Source organism: Vombatus ursinus, unplaced genomic scaffold, assembly GCF_900497805.2.
Source record: "Vombatus ursinus unplaced genomic scaffold, bare-nosed wombat genome assembly UNPS02014812.1, whole genome shotgun sequence".
NCBI classification, from domain to species: domain Eukaryota; kingdom Metazoa; phylum Chordata; class Mammalia; order Diprotodontia; family Vombatidae; genus Vombatus; species Vombatus ursinus.
In genome coordinates, this window is record NW_020954590.1 from 16,963,617 (window position 1) to 16,986,197 (window position 22,581).

Here is a 22,581-nt window from a genome sequence, read left to right on the forward strand (position 1 = left end):
CTCTAGATGTGCATGGCAGCCTTGTGTTCAACATCTTTACAAATGACAAGGATAGGATACCCATCAAATTTTTAGATGATAAACTTTTGTCAACTTCAGCTAATATACTGATCATACAGTCAGGATCCAAAAAGATCCTGACAGAGTAAAGTAATGGTCTGAATCTAGTAAGACAGAATTCAAGAGAAATAAATGTAAAGTCTTAGAGTTGGGTTCAAAAATTCAACTTCACAAGTACAAGATGTGGAAAGCATGGTTATACAGATGTTTGTCCGAAAAAGAACTGTAGGCTTTAGTAGAATGCAAACCTAATGTACCTCATCAGCATGACATGGCAGCAGCCAACGTAATGCTACGCTGGGCTTCAATGAGAGGAACAGCTTCAAGAAATGAGGTTATTACCCCCTTGTACTCTGACCTAGCAGGAAAAAAATTCCTAAGTTACACAGAGTTGAGAGGAGAGCAACACGGAAGGTGAATGGCCTTGAGTCTTTGTCACATGAAGATGGATTGAAAAGAGCTGGAGATATTCAGCATGGAGAATAAAGGGTACTGGGGAGAAACAATACTGGTGTGCAAGTATGTGAAAGGCTGTAATGAGGAAGAGAAGTTTTTCTTAATTCTGTCTGGCACCACAGTGGGTAAAAATGGCAAGAAGAGAAATAGAGGATTGATGACAAGGAGAACTTCCTGACAATCTGAGCTATTCAAAAATGGAAAGGCTATCTTTGGAGGTGATGGGTTCACCTCCAATCATTCAAACTGAGGCTGGACTACCATTTGCTGAGAATGTTATTTTAAGGATTGATTACCTTTCATATAATGGGTATGGACTAGTGGAATTTGGCCACTGTGATATCTAAGGTATTATTAGTATAGCAAAAAACCCTCTAAGATTCTTAATGACAATACTGAGGGTGGAAGTGCGCTGAAAATTATGGCCATAACCCTCCCCTCCTTTTTTCCCCTGATCTCAAAACAGTTTAATATTATAAAAAAAAAAGAGTAATAATCTTTTGACCTATTTTCACACACAAGCGATAAAATATTTTTTTGCCCCCCAAAATGAACTATCCTCTAATAATATCTAAAAGCTGACCTTTCCATGAACTTCATTGCAGTTATAAGTTTAGCAGACAATATCAGTGAAGGTTGGTATTATAAAACAAGCAAAATAAACACAAAAGAAAAAAGCAACAGCCACTATCCACGAATTACTATTTTTCTATATCAAGAAATATGTTTATAATCCCTCACAAGGCATACGGAAAGAGTGCTGGAGTCAAGAAGAGCTGGTTCAGCTCCAGTATCTAAAGTTTATGAGATGTGTGACCACTGCCAAGTCACGTAACCTCTTTAAGGTTCAGTCTCCTCATATATAAAATAGGGATAATGCCATTTATCTCACAGGGTTGTTAAGGATCAAATGAGAATATAAGTCAAGTGCTTAAAAGACTCCCTGAATCTTAGCTACTATATTATTATGTGTCATTAGACCGGGATAGGTGAATTGAGGGGGATTTTATGGAGTTCTGGAAGGAGTGAGAGGGTGTCTGAATAACTACTAAGTGCAGGAGAACAAGTCGGGCATAGAGAGGAGTGCTCCTGGAAGCAGAAATAGAAAAGTGGATGACAGAATGTCTGTGTGAATAAAGCATAAGGATAGGGAAGGAAAAGGGCAGATTAGAACATTAAAAATCTAGTGCAAGCAGAAAAAGAGCTTGAGAGTAATGGTAAGTAGCTTCATTTTAGTGGAAGACGATAAGGATGACATTAGAAGCTTTAGGGAAAAAAAACTGGCAAAGACAATTTTTGTAGTGCAGGGCTCTGCCTTGATAAAAGTATTGGAAGTAAGGAGACTAGAAAGTCAGTTGTCTGCTCTACTTAAGAATTTTACTTACTATGTTCAAGAAAAAACCACAACTTTCCTATACTTTAAAAAGAAGATCCATTCTTTTTAGGAATGTTTGTTTTGAAAGAATGAGATGACTTTGTTCGTCAAAAACACTTAAGCTTTGAGTTACTTCTCTTAGTATTGAATTCTCTCTAAGACTTACATAGAACTGTTTATGCTTCAGTCACCTAATGTCTTAGTCCTTATGACACAGCTAAGAAGTGAACTGCTGATGGCAATTATAGTATAGTTAAAGCCCAAACTCAGAGTAAAAATGCTATTTTGGAAAAAATAAGCAATAGTAAAATTATGACCATTAGCATCATTCAAAATCTGCACTTATTAGGTCTTGAAGTGTTTGAGTCAAATTGAAATCAAATGAATGACCCAAACTTATATTTTAGAATGGAGAAAACTCTTTTTTTGGGGGGGGAAGGGAGGTTTGGGGAGGATAAGCAGAAGGGGAGGATAATGTGAGTGAAAAAGATACTGGATAAAAAAAAAAAAAGTTCCTCCAAGAAATTTAAAAAAAAATTGATAATAAGATAATTTTTAAAATTATATATTGTCCAGCTTACTTTTTTGGTTTTCTGGAAGTAGAGCTCAGGAAAAGCATGAAACCAGTAAGCCAGCTGTGATATGTAGAAAAACTTCATTTGAAATCTGTACAACACAAGAAAGTGAAATAAATACTTTAAAAACATAATATATTTAAGGAATACAGAATAGAACAAATATTGGAAGTCAGGGTCAGTCATAGGGTTATCTATCATACCATTCCTTATTGTATTTATATTACATATATACAACAGGGAGTGGTGTGATTAGAAGGATACCTTTCAATACCCTACTGACCCTCAAAACAGATCCCGACAAGCCACTTTCCTCACAAAACAGGCCTGAAATCCCCATCTTTGTAGTCCTTTTTTAGGCTTACTGAACAAAAGAAAGGACACTATCTCTGTAGGTCTACCAGTTACCATACAAATTACCACAAAACAAATCCAGCCTTTTTTATTAGTACATAAACACTGGTTAGTTTATCAGGGCAGCTAGTTGGAAAGCACAAAGAAACTAATGCTGAAGGGATGAGACACAGACTTAGTTTTGGGATAGGAGGGAAGGAAGGAGAAGATCCTTGCAACAAGAGGAAGGCAGCAACCAGAGGAAGGAAAGCAAAAGGAGTATGTATACCCAATGGAAACAGAGTGGAGCAGCATTAGGGTACAGAGTGTAGATTTGCAAATTTTAGAAAAGATACAAATAACAGGCACTTTTGAAGGCCTATAAGAACCCAAGGATAAAATGCAGTTGACATTTATTTAAAGAGTACTATCTCTTAAAGAAAAAAAAAAAAGGACTCAATGCAATGGGCATTTCAGCAAACATGGATGCAAAGACATACTTCTATAGCTCCTTTTTTGATTTTTACATCTCTCCTTCTCTACCCACCCATCCCCACTTGTTAGGGCAATTATTAGGGAATACTTCTATTTGTCAAGTACTGTAAATTATATAAAAAAGAAATGTAAGAGACATTCTCTGCTCTCAGGGAACTTTGGAGTCTATTGAGTGACAAAACTGACATAAGTTAAAAAAATCAGAGAAGCATACTGGACCGTATGTAACTAACTTTTAAAATGAATGGCACAGGATATAAGGGTGATGAGAATTCAGAGAAGGAAGAAGTCATGATGGGAAAAGGATTGTGGAAGAGGGACTGATTTAAGCTTAAAAGATGAAAAAGAAATATGAAGAAGGAATGAATGGATCAAAGCTAAAGAGAAAAAGGCAAGAGGATAGAGAAGAAAGCAAAGAAGAGGAAGTGAAAAAGTAAGAATAAGAATAAAGGCAAGAAGAATATAATAAAAGGGACAAGTGTAAGGAGTACTGAGCCAATTAACATTTGCTGCTTTTTCATTTGACAGAACTATTTTCTTTAATCAATAAAAGCAAACTAAAAAAAACTTACGTCATCATGGTAAGGGGGTAGGACTTCCACAGTATAGCTGGATCTGAGATGAAGTTCTCCTAAGACAGTATTGACATAAAAATTAGCCGATAGAAGATAACTCAAAAATAAAGTAGAAAACTTATTTTCATTTCTTTGATACCCAAATCCCATCACATCCAGTGATGAAATAAAGGGACTAAACTACTCCTAAAGTTTATGACTTTAAGGTTAAGTAGGTGCTCAAGACAGTCAAAATTTTTTGTTGATGTGTTAAAATAATATTCTAGTACAGGGGTGAGAAACCTGCAGCCTCGAGGCCATTACTGGCCCTCTAGGTCCTCAAGTGCGGCCCTTTGACTGAATCCAAATTTCACAGAACAAATCCTATATAATCAAATAGTTATCTAAAATACATAAACAATATTATTGATTTGTTGGTGGTCAAGCTAGCTAGCATTTATTTGAAAAAAGAAAAACAGTTTAAATTTTATTATAAGATATCTGATCTTATTTTTACTGAGCAGTTATCTCCTGATAGTCCAAGAGAAAGATGATTTGTTCTGATAAATATTTATGACGATAGAATTCCATTTTAATAAACTTGACAAAACATGAAAACTATGCAGTGTAGAGAGGAAAGCATATCAGTTATAAGTTGTTTGCTCTTGCTAACAGATTCCAAATTCAGGATAGCTCCATTTTCACTTCCTGGACTTCCTAGACTCTCCCACTGCAGATACCCTGGGCTCAGGACCTATCCTATTTTAAGCCCTTTCTTAAATCTGTAAAAGAAAAATTTTGCAATATTTACCACCTATCGTTCTATTAAAATAGGCCAAAAAAAAGAGAGAGAATTAAAAAAAACCTTTTCACTGAATTAAATATTGACATACCAAAAATGTAAATATCAAAACAATGTCTTTGTAGACTGACTCCCATATGGACTGGTAAAAACATCTGGCACACAAGAAATTTTATTTAACAGAATTCATTGTAAATCAACAAAACACTGTTCCTATGAACTTGTATGCAGAATTAGTCTCCAAATGTCTTCATTAATTTGAGAGTCTACTTTTATTAATTTTGTGGAAAGTATTATTAAAGCAACCAATTGATAACAAATGGAGGGAGATAATGGACTACAAAAAGTAGAAAGGAAATGCATTTTTAGTTGATGCAACCTCCACATTTACCTTGAAAGTGTTAAAAATGGCTTTGTTTCTTTAACCAAAACAACTTTTCACCAACAGCCTACCAATCTTATTTAATCTAATGCAAAAATCTAACTCTCATATATCCAAAGCACACTTTAAATAAAAGTGCCATTTTCCTAACTGTAATGGTTTTAGAAAAACCTAACTTCTAGATCATAGTTTAACAAATATCTGTGGAAGATGATACATTTTGAGAAAAAAACATTAATAGAAACAAATGCCTTTAAAATAAAAGTTCTTACTTTTTCCATTAGTTAGAATGATATAAGCAAGGTTCTGGTTGTACTCTTTGAAAAAGCATGCAATATTTTTAAAGCTCTCTGGAAAGTGCTTCGACTGGCTGGCTTTATTTGTGGGAAATGGCTGAAAACATCTCACCCTTGGGCACCAGCAGTATTAAAGTCATTGCTATCTTAAAAATCTTTTTTGCTAATACAGACACTGCCTGCAAGTGAATACAAGAGATAAACATATTTTTCCTGATTCAGGGACCATAAATGTAGTATATGACATGCTAAACAAAACATCACAAAACAAACTAATCACAGCATGGAGTTTACAACAAATGCATCACCTCGAATTCCACATTCATAGCAGATTATAGCACTCCTGATCTCCACCAAATAGTTTAGTTGGGGGAAAGGTAAAAATTCAGATTTTCAGCAAAACAAAATTCATTTATAGACTGGAGGACAGTATTTAAATAGGATACTTTCTACTTGGTGTTTAAATCATGAGCTTTTTGGATATGACAATTTTAGCATAGGCAATACTTACAGACACTAGAATGCTTGTACCCCAAATACATGAAAAAAGGTAGAATGCACTAAGTTGACCAGATTCATTAAACTTGCTGTGTTTCGTTTTGGAGAAGTGCATTCGCCTGTTAATTTTCTAAAAATAAAAATAGTCATTAATAATTATTAGAAATCCAAGTATCTAACAAGTTCATTTCATAATGCTTTACACTACCTCAAAGAAAGCCACACAAGGTACTTACATCTAAGATGTATTCCTGAATTATGGCATGAATAATTATTGCTACCAGCATGTAGAAGAAAACGGTAGCCAAATCTTTGATGCCATAGTAATAGAAAGAAAGGGTTTCAGTTGCACGGTCTTCTGAAGATCAAAAAGAAAACCAAACAAAAGTACATGTTGAGATTGTTAATTAAGGTTAGAACTCTGTACAACACAGTTTTATGGAAACGATAAAAAAAAAAAAAAAGAATTAAGTTTTAGTAATTCCCCAGAGTAATCTGCTCCGAGGGGGAAGTCTGAATAACAAAGCTTCAGAAGCAATTACAGCTTTGATCTGAGAGAAAAACTCAATTTCATCTGTAAAGGTCTTTATGATACTATGTAAGAAAAAGATAAGAGTTAAATTAACGTAAGCATCTCTGATTATGTTTTTGTTTTGTTTTTTGCTTCTTGGTGAGGCAACTGGGGTTAAATGACTTGCCCAGGGTCACACAGCTAGTAAGTGTCAAATATCTGAAGCCGGATTTGAACTCAGGTCCTGCTGACTTGATTACTTTAAATAGTACTTGTCAATTACCATAATTAAAAAAAAAATAAACCAATTCTAATCAAACAATAAATACTATATTCCTTAATATCTTTCCCGTAGACTTCTTATTTTTCCCTTTTATTCTGCTTAGCTAAATTCATTAGAGACAGTTTTTAGTTTTTTATGATCATGAGGTCTAATCACATGGTTATTACACTGAAGATTTCTAAAAAAACAAAAATGACCCTTAAGTTCTTTTTTGTATGTATTCAAGGAGTGATGTGAAAAATTGTACTAACGGGCAGCTAGGTGGTGCAGTGGATAGAGCACCAGCCCTGGACTCAGGAGGACCTGAATTCAAATCCAGCCTCAGAACATTGCCTCACAAAAAATTGTATTAATGCTCATTCTCCATCCACAGCATCTACTATTACTTTAAATTTCCACTTCCTTCTAATAAAGCTTTACTAAAAAAAAAAAGTTTTAACTTTAATGGAATATTTTAGGAAAAATACTACTTTCTGAAATGGAAAAAGTAATTTAGGTGGTAATACAAGATAATGCAGGCAATCACTAAGCCTACTATTTATTCTGAACTAATTTTTTTTTAATGTAGAACACCTTGAGAATGAATGTTAAGCTCAAAATCTTTATTCCTTCAGGCCCTGAACTATATAATCTGAATGACAAACATGATCCAAACTCTTACATTATTATACTTGGGGGCAGGGGGATGTGAGTTGATTTGAGGTTTACATTTCAAGCCCCAAACTAGAAAAACTGCAAGATCACTTCTATACAGAGATACACAAGCACTTTATACAAGTAAGTGTAAAATTAGTAAGTATATACAAAATAAATTTGAAAGAATGAATGCTCATTATGGATTCTTAAGCTGCTCAATAAAAAAATTTAAATAATTCAAGCACTGAAAACACAAAGACTAATTTCTATACAATATACTACTGGGGGATGCCAGTCAAAAATTATGGATTTTGAACTACAACATGAACATCAATAAACTAGAGTTCCTTCCTACTAATGAAGGTATCTGTAAAGATTAAAGCAAAAGCAAGAGTGTAAAGAATTCTCAACGCTACTTTGTGCTCTGCTCACCACAATAACAAGTTCTAAAAGGTACTTACCTGTGGCTGGAATGGTAACATTGTATTGAAGAGTAACAAAAATAACTGCTGCTTTTGTTGTAATCTGAAAGAAATAAAAAAAAAAATTGAGACAAACCAGAGTGCTGAATCAGCTTGAAGAAGCTGACATACGCCCATCAAATACATCCTCCTAAATCCAAACTAGGGAGGAAAGGGATTATGGTGATGCTCTAATCCTTAGATACAGAAGCAGGTGGGGGCAGTCAGGTGGCACAGTGGATAGAGCAGTGGCCCTGGAGTCAGGAGGACCTGAGTTCAAATTCGGCCTCAGACACATAACACTCACTAGCTGTGTGACCCAGGGCAAGTCACTTAATCCCACTGACTAGCCAAGAAGAAGAAGAAGAAGAAGAAGAAGAAGAAGGCAGGAGGCTTGGTGTAATGTACACAGGACTGAAGAGCAGCAGTTTCCAAACTCCACAGGAGATGATCCACTACAGTACCAGGGAGAAATTAGAACTTTTATTTCCTCTTTATCCAAAAACAAAGAAAAGAAATTTAAACTTCATTAATATTTAACATACAGACTGGCACTGGCAACCTAACTCAGTCTATACGTCACATGTCACAGATGGTCCACAAGGGTATCCTAAGAGAAGAAAGGGAGTTCTGCACCATGGAGGGGGTGACAATGATGCCTTCACCTGTTCCTTAAATTATGGCTTCTCTGTACCTGGTTAAGTGGATTTACAGACCACATTATCTAGTTTTAACTAAAACTTCACAAAACGGAGAAGTGCCTTGAAGAGATACTTGTAAAACAACAACAATGTGGACTTGAGATAACAGTAAGCTGACACATCTCCCACTCCTAGTACAGACTTTTTCGGCCACATTATGAGGTCAAAATAATGATGACCTAATCAGACCTAACAAGAAATTGACAAAAAATTAAAAAAAAATCAAAATCATCAAAATGGGTTTGTATCTGCTATTGTTAATAATGAAATTCTTGCTTAATGTATATTGCGCCATCATGTTTAATTAACAAGGTGCTTAGAAATTAAACTTTTGTGCTAAAAAATAAATGTAAGTGCATTACCTACAAATTCTCAGGTCGACGCATAAGCTTGGAGACAGAATTTTTTTAACCTTCTTACAAATCTTCCAAATAGTTTCTGCAGGTTGTGAACTGGCTTGTTAAAAATCCAATCAGTTTCTGAGAAGAACTGAATAATATCATGGAAGAGGGAAATATACTAGCTGGATTTCAACATAAACCTTAGTATAATTGGTGGATAGGACTGAATTATTATCATCATGATTTGTAAAGTGCAGCTAATGATACACTTATTCCATATGGATCCATGTATCTTTGTGAGGTATCTTTTCCAGTTATGAGTCATTAAAACTAAATACTGGAATGAATACCTGACCTTTAAATTGCTGTATCACAAAATATGAAATAAAGATTTTGAAAAAAAGAATATTCAATCACTGTTCTCACGAAACAATTTTTAGTGAGAGCAAAAGATTCTGTGTTGTTAAATTAAAAATTATTGTAAATTATTATTTTTCTTTCATTCATTTTAATTTGTTTTTATACGCTTTTTATTTAAAAGGCTCTGTGATTACATGGATTCAATTCAATAAATGTTTTTTATTAAGCACCTACTACGTACCAGGCATTATGCTAAGTGCTGCGGATACAAATAAGAAGAAATTCAGTCCCCACTCTCGAGGAACTCACAAGCAATGGGGGAAGACAACACCCCAAAACAAGCTCAAAAGGTGGGGGGTGGGGGGGTACCACCAGGGGGTACCTGGCACAGGGCCATCTTGTTCCCAGGAGCTGAAACCAAGCAGAGCTGAAGATTGATGGGGAGTGGATAGACTCCAGAGTTCCTTCCAGTAATGTAGGTTGTCTCCCAGTCCTGCACACCCATTCTGGGCACCTCTTGTCTGTGTCCTCCTTTAAGTTTGCCATCCTTGCTCTCTCCCAACATCCCAAAGATACCAGAGGAACACTGGCTATCTGCCTATTGTCACCTTTTGTCATGTGACCAGCTCAGTCTTCTCATCATACAATTCCTCAATGACACCTTTTACTCCTGTTATTATAAAGAGCTTCAAAGAACAAGTTGCAGTTTGCTCACATCCACCAGGCACCTCTCCACTGCCCACTGGGTGATATTCATTTTGAATTCTTCAGGTGGATATATTCCATCTCTTGCTGTCATAGAACACCGGGAGACAGTTGACAATGAAAAGATGGACCTTGCTTTCACAGGAAGCTTGAGATCAGTGAAGCTTTGCTAAGTCCTCAAAAGCAATCTTCTCCTCTTTTTCTGCCCCCATTCGCGCCCAACACCTTGTCCACATCTGTACAGTCTGTTTCAGATACTGCCACATAAGCTCTATAATGCACTCATCAAAATGCATGTTGAAATTTGGGCAAGAGATATTCCTTATCTACTTGGTCTTTCCTGTGTGGATGGAGAGGTCAAACTCCTACAGATCCCTTGCAAGAGGCTCTACAATGTTTTGGGACATGATGCATGATCCACACAATGTCATCTGCAAATAGGAATATCTGGAAGACCTCTCTATCCATACGAAGTAATTCCTCTTTGACCTGAACTCTACTCTGTATCTTGTTTACAGTGATGAATAGCTTTAGTGAGCATGTATGCCTACTTCATGCTTTACCTGATGTGTACTATTAGCAGGTCACCGAACAGGGTTATTTCTGTTATATCTTCTATGGAATCTTGAATGATTTTGATTATGGGAGACACTTTATTGTAAAAGAGTCTACAGTAGATATATTATGAATGGTAGTTATTAACATCCTTTCAGCTGCCCTTTGAAGATGCCACAATCATCCACTGCATCCTGGGCTATCACCAGGAGTCCTAACTTTTGTCTTGCCACTGGACTTCAATGACTCTGGAAGACAGAGTGAAGCTAAGGATTTGCTCAACTCCACCTCACTTAAATCCAATTCACGAGCAAGTCAAGATATCACTCATTTGTGATGTCTTCTTCCAAAAGGAAAATGAAAGATCAACAACAACAACAACAACAACAACAACAACAACGGTACAAGGTCTAAGATTTTTTTCCCATGCCTTCAGATATATCCTCACAATTGTTTTACCTCCAATATAAATATGTTTTGGTCCAACTTGGGTTTCTCTAACATGCTATGTTTTATGGCATGTATAACATAGTAGTAGAATAGTACATGTATAAAATTTATAAATAAGTACATGTATGTCAGGAGTAAATACTTTAAAAAAAATGTTTTAACACAGGGATATGGGACCAAAAGTTTGGAGACTAATGTTACAGAAGATAAGAAAACCAGCCTTGGATTCAGAAAACATTAGGTTCGGCAGTTTTCAGATGAAGAAATTAAAGCTATCTATAGTCATATGAAAAAATGCTCTAAATCACTATTGATTAGAGAAATGTAAATGAGAACAACTCTGAGGTACCACATCACATCTATCAGATTGGCCAACATGACAAAACAGGAAAATGATAAATGTTGGAGAAGATGTAGGAAAATCGGAACACTAATGCATTGCTGGTGGAGTTGTGAACTGATCCAAACATTCTGGAGAGCCATTTGGAACTATGCCCAAAGGGCTATAAAAATGCACATACCCTTTGACCCGGCAATATCACTTTTTAGGTATGTATCCAAAGAGATCATAAAAATGGGAAAAGGATCCACACGGACAAAAATATTTATAGCAGTTCCTTCTGTGATGGCAAAGAACTGGAAATTGAGGGGATGCCCATCAATAGGGGAATGGCTGAACAAGTTGTGGTATATGAACGTGATGGAATACTATTGTGTTATAAGAAATGATGAGAAAGCAGACTTTAGAAAAACCTGGAAAGACTTGTATAGACTGATGCTGAGTGAAATAAGCAGAACCAGGAGAACATTGTACACAGTAACAGCCATGTTATAAGATGACTAATTTTCATAGATTTGGCTCTTCTTAGCAATGCAAGGATCTAAGACACCTCTAAAAGTCTCATGATAGAAAATGCTATCCATATCCAAGGAAAAAACTATGGAATTTGGATGCAGATGGAAGCATACTATTTGCTCTTTTTTTTTCTTCTGTTTTGTTTTGTTTCTTCTTTCTTGTGGTTCTTATTGGTTCTATTACAACATGACTAATGTGAAAATATGTTTAACAAAAACGTGGAGCCTATATCAGATGGCATGCTGTCTTGGGGAGGAAGGGGGAGAAAATTAAAAACTCAAAAGCTTATGAAGTGATTGTTGAAAATTAAAAATAAATTAATTTTAAAAAAAAGGAAAAAAGAAAAAAATACTAGGTCCAAGTCTTTTGACTTAGACACATATTGGCTATGTAACCTCAGACAAGTCACTTAACATCTTGTTGCCTCTTAACAAAACTTAATACTCTCTCATAGACATTTTCTTTAATGAGGCTTCTCCAAACCAAATAACAATAGGTCTCTACCTTCCACCTGCAGAAAAAATGTAGGAAGCACCAACTCTCAGACCATACGATACCAGTAGACATAATTAGTGACTCCTGATCACTACAGGAAGAGGGTTAAGCACTTCCTTACAGTTCAATAGAGCAGTGAGAATTTCCTAATTTACTATAGTAAGCAGCCCTTGTCCAAAAGGCATAACTTGGTTATTATTATTCTCTAGTTTCCTAAACTTGCACAGAAATTTAAAGAATGTAATCTTGAGGATAGATGTAATTTTGTTTTTGTCTTTTCAGTCTTGGAGACTAGCAAAGTATCTTCTAACCATCAGGTATTTCATTAATGACCATTGAATTTCCTGCTAAAACAAATTTTAACATGAAAGTTTAAAGGAAAAAGTGGGTTACATAAAAGAGTTTGGAGGAAGAAGTTATAAAGAAGTATCCTCGGGCCGGTTGGTGGCGCAGTAGATAGAGCACTGGCCTGGGATTCAGGAGGACCCGAGTTCAAATCCGGTCTCAGACACATAACATTTACTAGCTGTGTGACCTAGGCAAGTCACTTAGCCCCACTGCCAAAAAAAAAAAAAAAGTATCCTCTGTCTAAACTACTTAAATTACATTGTTTCATAAGGACGGACACTTTATTGAGAAGAGACTCATTAGAATCATAGGTAACAGTGAATGATTCCCATGTTTACAACTACACAATAGCCATTCCACTTACATAAGTTGTTTAGGATTCAGACTAAGTGAAAAACTTAAAAATACAGGGCTGCCCAGGAAAGAAAGAGTGGTAAAACCAAAAAGTTCCAAGTGTTATTCTACAAAGTTTAAGCATAAATGTTTTTAAATTTCACTAAAATATACATTATTTAATTAAATCTTTATTTCTTATCACAAAGACTTGTTGATTTGATTACATAATCAGGGCTGTTCAGATAGAAAGAATATAAGCTCTTTCGGGGTAGGAACTGTGTGATTTTTGCTTCTGCACTGATTGCTCATAGCAAAGGGGATGAGATCCTTAGGCTAGACTAGCAGCTAGATAATCTTCAAGAGACTGGAAGCTAGGTGGCGCAGTGGAAAGAGTACTGGGCCTGAAGTTACAAAGACCTGAATTCAAATGTGACCTCAGACACTAGCTGTGTGACCTTGGGAAAGTCACTTAATCCTGTTTGCTTCAGTTTTCTCATCTGTAAAATGAGCTGGAGAAGGAAATGGCAAATCATTCCAGCATCTTGCCAAGAAAACCCCAAATGCGGTCATGAAGAGTTGTACACAACTGATCAACAACAATAGGGGAAAAAATATTTCGGGAGCTCTGCAGAGGACCTGAGTTCAAAATCCTCCTCTAATAATTCCTACCTTATGACCCTAATTCACTTGATCTCCATGTTTCTTCATCTAGAAAATGAGGAAGCTGAACTAAATGGTTTATGAGGTTCCTTCCAACTTTTGGGATATGTTAAAAAAAAAAAACCAAACCAAAACATAACACCAAATCCTATAAATAACAGGAATAGGCACATTATTTTGTCCTAGGTTTCAAAAATGAATTTTAGTTTAGAATGTACTGTTTCCTTCAAAAAGAGGAAAACAAAAGACTAAGAGAGCAGCTTAAATTGATAGTGACTTCTATTTATCTTTTTACTTGATCTGCACAACAAAGTTGCAATTGGGTTACAAGAATCATTACCACCACTGCAGAGATAAGAAAACTACCCAAGTTACTGAACTACCAAGTCTTTGAACCTACTGGTAAGTAAATAGCAGAACCAGAATTTCTACCCAGGTTTTGTGATTTCAAGTTCAGCACTCCTATCCACTAACCCACATTGATCCCAATGGGTTACATTCACATAGGTGGCTTTTACATGTGTCATTAAGCATAACAAACCAGAAATCTGTAGAAAACGAAATTCTATCCAGCATGTTCCTGAGCCTTTCCCATGCTACCTTGTCCTTCATCTGTATCTGCCAAGGAAGGCAAACTAATTTAAGATCAGTTTAAGTAAACTAGTTGAGAAGGTTAAGTCTGATTAAGAAATATATTGTGTCCTAAAATCATAGAATCTTAGAGTTGAAAACAACATTATTAGTCACGTAGGCTCCATCTCCTTCTGATTGCAGAAATCCCTTTTATGATGCTCCACTGGTTGTCATCACAGCTTGGAGATTTCCATCAATGGAGAAGCTCCCTGCCCCACCAGGTGACCTGGCCTTCCTTATTTGGAGCTGCTTTCCGATTGGCAGTTCTGGGTCATTCTAGCTACTGTTAGTCCCAGCTTTGGCTTCTGAAGTAGTCCAAGTCAGTTTTATCCCATCCCACTTCCCCTTCCTTCCCGCTTTGGAAGAACAGCTCACAAATCCTCATTCTTTTCTTTCCTGCTTCCTTCATTCCATTTCCCTTACTCTTCTGGTTCCTGGATTATGCTTCACTTTGCCAAAGTCCCTCTTAGTAACTGAAAATTGTATCCATGAAATCTTAAAACAGGGTTGTTAACGACGTCAAAATGATCACACAAATTCATTGTACTGGGACTCTTAAGTTACAGAAACATTTACGGTGGTTTTTTTTTTTTACTTTTTAAAAAATTTAAATTTTATTTTTTCTCATTTACATGTAGAAAGTTATTTATTTATTTATTTTGGTTAGGCAATGGGGTTAAGTCACTTACCCAGGGTCACACAGCTAGTGTTATGTGTCTGAGGCAGGATTTGAACTCAGGTCCTCCTGACTCCAGGGCTGATGCTCTATCCACTGTGCCACCTAGCTGCCCCCCAAAAATTTGTTTTTTCTTAACACAGGATTTGACCTGTTTATAGTAAAACATGCATTCTGAAGAAGCTGCTTATAAAGTAAATTTCCAAATGTCAAATCTTATTTTCTTACTAATTTCCATTATAAAATCAAGGGCTTATTTATTATTATTTTGCTGGCCTTAAAAGTTGTAAGTTAAATTTTTATGTAAGTTAGTTACTACATTTCACTTGAGGAAAAAGATTATTATCTTATTTATCTTCCTATCTTTCAGTGCCTAGCACTGAATATCCCCTACTTAATAATGTTTGTTGAACTAACTAAACCTTTTAAACTGTTCCAAGCTAGTTAGTGTGACCTGAGGTCAAAGAAAATTAAACAACTATTATTGAAGCACTAACCCTTAGCATATGGCCATGACCTTTGGGAAACAAGCTTCAAATTACTGAACATTCTTCTCAGAAAGATGTAGCCAGGAGACAATTTTACCCCCTTATCCCTTGATACTTGCTCCTTTAATCTTCATTTTGGGGTATACACCATCCCTCAGAACTGTTTCCTTTCGCAAAGGACATTTCTTTCTCTTCTACAATAATGTTCTCCAAATCTTCCCTCCAGGGCAGTGGTTTTCAAAGTGATGGTTCACTGACCCCACTGGTCTGTGAGGTCAAAACTATTTTCATAACAATATTAAGATGTTATTTATCTGTTACAGTTTGCTACCCTTTTCCAACTACTCACCTATGTAAAGTTGGATTTTCTTCATATGATTCAACTAAAACATACTGAGACTAAATACAGAAGCAGATATAATAATCTTTTCTTATGCCAGACATTAAGAGATCTGCAAAAAATACATAAAACAATGCTACTCTTTTCACTAAAACTTTTTTGTTTTAAAAAAGTTATTGTTCCATAAAAACATTATTCATGTTAAAATGGAATGGGTTTATTTGTTATTATTTTAAAATGACTTAATAAATACTTAACAATTTATCAGTTTTTATTTCTGATATGGAAAATATCAATAGATATAATCCACGTAAACAAAAGCTCTTTGGAATCCTTAATTTTTTAAGAGTATAAAGGGGTCCTAAAACCCTAAAGTTTTGAGAAATGATGCCCTTGGGTAACTGGTATAGTAGAAGGAGTGCTAGATTTGGGGTCAGTGGACCTGGGTTCATATCCTGGTTCTGCCTCCATACTAGCTTTTGTGACCTTAAACATCTCAAGATCTGAGTTTCTCAACTTCAAAGTGAAAAGGTTAGACTAGAGGATGACCGTGAAGTTCCTTCTGGCTCTCAATCTATAATTCTCCTTTTTCTGTTGTTAAGGACATGTTCAATTCCATAAACATACTTTAAAAATAATATTGTGCTAGATACTGAGGGGTAAAAAAAGGATGAAATTGAACATTCCTTGTACTCAAAGGGTGCTCACATTTTAAGAAATCAGGAGTAGACAATTACAAAAAGGGAAGTAGTGTGAAATAAGGTTGAACAGGTACACAAATAACTGTAATCTTAGGCAGAATGTGTTACGTGCAAAGGAGAGGTCCAAACAAAGCGCTCTGAGAAATCTGAGGAGGTAGAGAAAATTTCTAGGAAAGGCTCCATACCTTAATTAAGCCTTGAGTGAAAAGGAAGAGTTCACATGGAGCTGGAAGGGGAGAAAGGATAAAGTCAATAGAATAAGATGTTCCATAAAGACTGTGCAAACAAAGATATGATGATGGAAAAAAATCAGCAGAAACAGTGAAGAACAGCTAATACAGTTATCTCTTCCACATTGTGGGGGCTGTGATCTGGAAAATCTGCATAAAAATTTCTGGCTTTCCCTTTGTACCAGAGAAGAAATCTGAATTTTTTCTCTTTCTTTTATGGGGTACTTGCAGTACCTTATTGTAAAATTTGGGTTGATATTATATAATACCATACATATATTTTTATACATTTCTGAGTTTCTAAACTTTTTCTGTATCTGCTGGCCTTCATGTGTTGTCTGCTGCTTCCGCAAAACTTCCCCAAAATTCCCATTTCTTTTGCCGACCCAAGATATACAGAAACTGCTATGGGGAAAATCTCAATGCGGAAGGGATAACTGTAAATATAGAGTCAGATGTACTCAGAGGTGGTAGGAACCATGGTGACCAATGAGCTCAAAGCATACATGAACAAGAATACCTTCTACAACATACTTTTTCAAGTGGTCATCCACAGTCTTTGCTTTAAGATCTCTAGAGTGTTGTAGTGGTGGAATTAGAGGACTCAGGTTCAAATTCCTGTCCCTCATTACTGGTTTAACCTTAGGTAAATAGATGATTGGTTGCCAGAAGGCCCAGATTCAAATCCTGGCTCTGCCACTTACTGATCGTGGGCATCACTTAACCTCTGTAGGCCTACAAGTTTGATCTCTGTAAAATGAGAGGGTTGGATTACACAACCTCTAAGGTCCTTACTATTGCTAAACCTACAATTCTGTGAACCTGTTTTACCTTTCAAAGCAGACTCTTCTACTTTGGGATAGCTCTGTCAGGAAGTTTTTCCTTACATAGAGCTGATTTCAGTCTCTGCAATTTGCCCTCCAGTTCTGCACTCTAGGAGTCAAACAAAATTGAATCCCTCTTCCATATGACAGCCTTCATAATATTTGAAAACAGCTATCTTTTCTAAACCAATGCTCTTAAACTGTGGGTCACAACCCCACATAGAGTCACGACCCACAGTTTAAGAAGTGCTAAAGGAGTCAAGAAGAGTGGAAAAAGTTTAAGAAGTCCTGCTCTAAACACTCCCAATTCCTTGATCTTATCTTAATTTGCCATGAGCTCGGGGTCACGGCTTATCCTGATCATCCATCTCTGAATACTTTTTGGCTTATAATAATAGCTAGTATTTGACACTTTTAGGTTTGCAAAATGTTATCTCATTTGACCTTCACAATACTGTAAAGTACATACTATTATTATACCCATTTTACAGATGAGGAAACTGAGACTGAGAGGCTACATGTCTTGCCCATGGTCACACAGCTGGTAAGTTTCTGAGTCAGGATTCCAATGATCTTCCTGACTCCAAGCCCAACACTATTCATTGTACCACCTACCTTGACACCTATCATATATGTGGCACCTGTTATTTCAGGTATGATCTGACCAAAGCAGAAGCGAGCAGCACTGCTGTCTACTTAGACCTAGAGGCTATGCCTCTGTTAAAGTAAGCTAAGATCCTACAGACTGCTGACACATATTGAACTCGCAGTCTACAACTCCTGGATCTTTTTCAAACCAACTAATTATCCAACCATGCCTCCCATCTTGTACTTGTGACACCAATTTTTTAAAAAAGTCTAGTTGTAAGACGTTGCATTTTTATTAAATTCATCCTGCTGTCTCTACACCATTGATACAATCTAACACCTGGGTTGCTTCTTCCTCCTCCCAGCTTGGTGCCATCTGAAAATCTGGTATTACAACAATGCCTTTATCGAAGTCACTGTTAAAAATGTTAGAACAGTACAGGTCCCTGGGGAACTCAGAGAGGAGGCCTCCTTCCAAGACGACATTAAATCATTAATGACTACTTGTAGGTTCTAGCCATTCAACTAGTTCCAAAACCACCTAGCTTGTAGGGTTTGTCCAGTCCCTGTCTTTCCATGAAAGATTTTGCGCATGATGAAATTAAGATATTTGTGTGAATGGTCAATAGTGTCAAATAGGCAGAGAATTCAGAGAGGATGCAGACTAGGAAAATGTCATTGCATCAGGCATTTAGGATGTTACTATGATCATCTTTGTGGAGAAGGTGGTTTCAGTTGGATGGTGGGAGGATTTTATAGGAGGACTAAGTAATAGGTGAGGAAATAAGAGGTTTTGAATGTAGATGGCTCTTTTATAGCAAAAGAAAGAATGCACCCTCAATCCTCTATTAAGAATGTAGGAAAAAAAATGTCTGTTAGCACATTAATCCTGTAAACACCAAACCACCTTCAACATTTACTTTTCTGAATAGTTTTTCCTATATCACACTGCCCACATTTGCTTTCTTTAAAGCAACAAAACCAAACCAAACCATGACACATTGTTTGGATACTGACACTTCCCAACAAAGAACCAAACAGATCCCTAGTGGATTAAGAGCATGCCCCTTTCCATGTTTATGAGTTGATAAGTTTGAGTTTATGAGTTGATATGTTTATGAGTTTTATTTTTGATAGTATAGTTATTAACACTGACCACTGTATTTGAAAGGTTTTTGTTAGCTCTCCATGTTCATTCTGTATAAACTGTCACTGATTGCACTTTTTAAAGTACCCCAGAGGACAGAGAAGGTAACTCGAAGGGCTTGTGGGAGGATTAGTGGAAGTAATTCTTAGGACAGGAGAGTTGGACCAAACATGGATGTCTGAAGACAGAAAAAGAGCTAATAGAGACGGGGAAGGAAGGGAGCGATGGAAGATGCTTGGGTAGATGAGGGTGGGGAGGATGGGGTGGGAATATTAATGCAGCAAAACACAAAAGGGGCTAGGATCAGATCAAAAGCACAGGAAATAAGGGCCAATCTTTCTCCTTCCTTTCTAGTAACTACCAACAGGTTCCCTTCTCTCCAATATGCTAATCTTTTTCTCATCTATTCGGATGAGTTGCGCACAAACCAGTAAAATATTTGCTATTATCTTAATAGTATCAACATGAATCCTGTGACATTTGCTTTTATAGTACAATTCAAAATCCTGAACTATTAACATACGGTAAAAAAACTATACCTTGTCTGTATGATACATAAGTCTGGTGTCCTGAATTTATCCTAAAAACATGTTTAGCACTTTTATTGTTCCATACTAATATTTTAAAAACCCTTCAAATTTATAAATAAAAATATTTTACCCTTATTTTAAAAATTACTCAACGTACACTATGCAAATTCTTACGTGAATTCTTATCAACAGAAAGCTATGTAGAAAAGAATGTGAAACAATGTTTCACATAAAAGTATAATCTTACCAATCTCCGTACACTCTTTGGTTTCTAAATTTGCCTATATCTCATTCAAAACTATGATAATCTCCCTTGATTTTATTCAAATATGCTATTTGCAAGTTAAGCTTTATCAGTAGGAAACCAGAAACTGCACAAAAACATGAAACCTAAGCATAATTACTAACATTAAACATATTAGATAATCATTTAATTTTGCATTAATACTGTGGAATTAAGTAATACAGCAATAAAGTTAAGAATAAACAATCTAAGTTCTAGAAAATTTTGGAGGCAAAAAATTTTTAGGAAGTACCTATACAATAGTAATATAAGAAAACAAGAACTTTAAAACTTTAAACTATTATATTCTATTTATTAAGTATCTATGTGGTAGGTGCTAAGAGAGATTCAAGGATGATTTGTAAGGCTCCTGAGCTCATGGAGTTCATAATCTAGAAGGGAAATATAATTCACATGTAAGTAATTTTAATATGAAGTTTGAAACCCAGCAGTGAGCTTTGGGAGAGGGTGGAACAGGGAGGGTGTCTTAGAAAACGCAACATTTAAGGGGTAAGGATACCATGGAAGATTTCAACAGGTAGTTAAAGGAAAGTAGTTAAGAATTGAGATTCTTGACTTTTAAATTTTAAATAGATGTTTCTTTATTGCCAAGACCTTATTCCATCTGCTGCCCAAGCTTTTGTATTTGAGTTCTCTACTATTTTCCAATGTTGCAGACGTTACACAAGAACACTAAAAGAAAATGGTGAGTTCAATTTCTGCTGGGTCCCATACAAATCAGACCGATTCCTCAAACCTAAACAAAAAATGTTAAAAGTACTGAAGATACTGTATCTTCACTTGCCAAGTTTTAAACGTCCATTGTGTTTCATAATAGCCACTCAATGCCAAGTCAAATAATCCATCGGAATACCCCATCGGTGGGGAGCGCCTTTGTAAGGTCGCTTGCACCTCTCCATCCTTTAGTCGCAGAATTTCCTGTCGTCTAATTCCCCAGGGACCAAAACTATTTCACTCTTTGGCCTATTCGGGCCATTCTAATTAATTTGATTATGTTGTGACAGGGCACGTCAGTGGTCTCCTAGTGGACGAAATCCGCATTGAGGTGGACAAGCATTTACTAAACGAAACTAAAGCCAAACGCCCGCAGACAACGAAGGGAGTGATGTGCGTACAGCCCGAGCCGGAGTCCCGCCCGCCGCGGCCCCCGCTGAGCCCCGCACCAGCCCCGCACAGCGCCCGCCGCTCGGGCTCCGCTCGCAGATGGACACGTCTCCAGCCGGCCGCGCAGCAGGGGCTGGAAGGGGCAGCTCCGCATGGGGCTTGTAGTTCTGCGAGGCCGCCCCTCCGCCCAGCCCCGAGGAGGGGGGGACACATTTCCCGAGAGGCCTTGCTCCGCTCGCTCGGCTTTCCCGGCTCCCTCTCCAGCACACCCCCCACCCCGCCTCCAGGCAGCCGCCGGGCCCGGGGGGGGGGCTCATCCCCTCCGCCCGCCCCCTCCCCTCCGACGAGGGGCCGCCCCCGACCCCAGCGCCTCGCTCACTGCCACGTAACCCTTCGCGGGAACCAGGAACTGAGCGGCGGCGTCGACGCGGGCGGGAGGAGGAGGAGGAGAAGGAGAAGGAGAAGGGGGGGAGGGGAAGAGGGGGCGCCGGCCCCAGAACGCCAGCTCCCCTTCCCGCCCGGCAAAGTGACGAAAAACCCGAGGCCGAAGAAGCGGCTTTCTCTTCCCCTCCTTTTGCCTCCCGCGCCGCTGCCCCGCTCCGGGGCTCCCCAGCAGGATGGTGGGGGAGCAGGAAGCTGCATCCCCCCCTTTTTTTTCCTGGGAGGGGGGAAGACAGAGAGATGCGGCCCATACACCTCGGGGTCAGGGGAGGGGGGTTCTGTCCGCAGCTCCCTCAGGACGGGGCAGGGGGGAAACTGTCAACCCCAGCAGGGAAGAAAGGAGGAGGATGGGGCGGGGGAGCTCCCCGCTGGGCGGGAGGCGCGCAGGGGGTGGGGGCCGAGGGGGTGTGTATCTGCCCGTCTCACCTCGAACATGAGCCCCACCAGGAAGACCATGGCCACACAGGAGACGATGTCGGCGTGATTCTGCAGGATGAATTCGTGGCTCAGGACGGGAGGGTTCTTGGTGCTTTTCTTTCGGATAGCCATAGTGAGGGCCGGTCCCTGTCCTCTCCTTCCCCCTCCTCTCCTCCTCCTGCGCCGCCGCTCCTGCTGATGCTCCTGCTGTGCTCTTCCTCAACGGCAAGCCTCTGCTGCTGCTGCTGGGGCTGCTGCTACCGCCTCTGTCCCCTCCCCCTGGCTGCTGCTCTCAGCCCCGCCACAGCCGCTCGCAGGGACTTCACTTCCCATCCCACAGCTACTACGCAGCCGCCGGGGCGGCCCGGGGTGGGGGGGGGAGAGAAAAAAAAGGGAGAAAGAGGGAGGGAAAGCAATTGAGATCGCGCACGCGCAAACTTTGGGTTTAAGACGCTCGCAGCACTTTCCCTCATTCCCCCTTCCCCCAACCCTTCAGTCTCGCCTGCAGCGCCACCTGCAGTCTGGAGGGCGGTAGTCCTCTGGGTGAGGAAACGCCCCTAGGGCACCCGTCTGGAAGGGGAGGGAGGGAAAGCGAGAGTAGGTGCTCTTTTACCGCCGGCGAGCACCTCCGCCC

At 38.3% G+C, this 22,581-nt stretch overlaps 1 protein-coding gene across 2 annotated transcripts in view; it reads right to left on the reverse strand.

Annotated features, from left to right (window-relative positions):
* Positions 1 to 22,262, reverse strand: part of LOC114054179 (translocating chain-associated membrane protein 1) — a 40,604-nt gene extending 18,342 nt beyond the window's left edge. Inside the window, exons 1-6 of one of the 2 annotated variants that reach the window (XM_027877341.1) lie at positions 21,957 to 22,262; positions 7,718 to 7,781; positions 6,063 to 6,181; positions 5,840 to 5,956; positions 3,867 to 3,925; positions 2,473 to 2,557 (exon numbers count right to left, since the gene is read on the reverse strand). In XM_027877341.1, the coding sequence (XP_027733142.1) occupies positions 2,473 to 2,557; positions 3,867 to 3,925; positions 5,840 to 5,956; positions 6,063 to 6,181; positions 7,718 to 7,781; positions 21,957 to 22,079 (567 nt within the window). In that variant the 5' untranslated portion in view covers positions 22,080 to 22,262. Of the gene's footprint in view, positions 1 to 2,472; positions 2,558 to 3,866; positions 3,926 to 5,839; positions 5,957 to 6,062; positions 6,185 to 7,717; positions 7,782 to 21,956 lie in introns of both variants that reach the window. The other variant, XM_027877340.1, reaches the window with a different exon arrangement.
* Between the last annotated feature and the right edge of the window lie 319 nt (positions 22,263 to 22,581).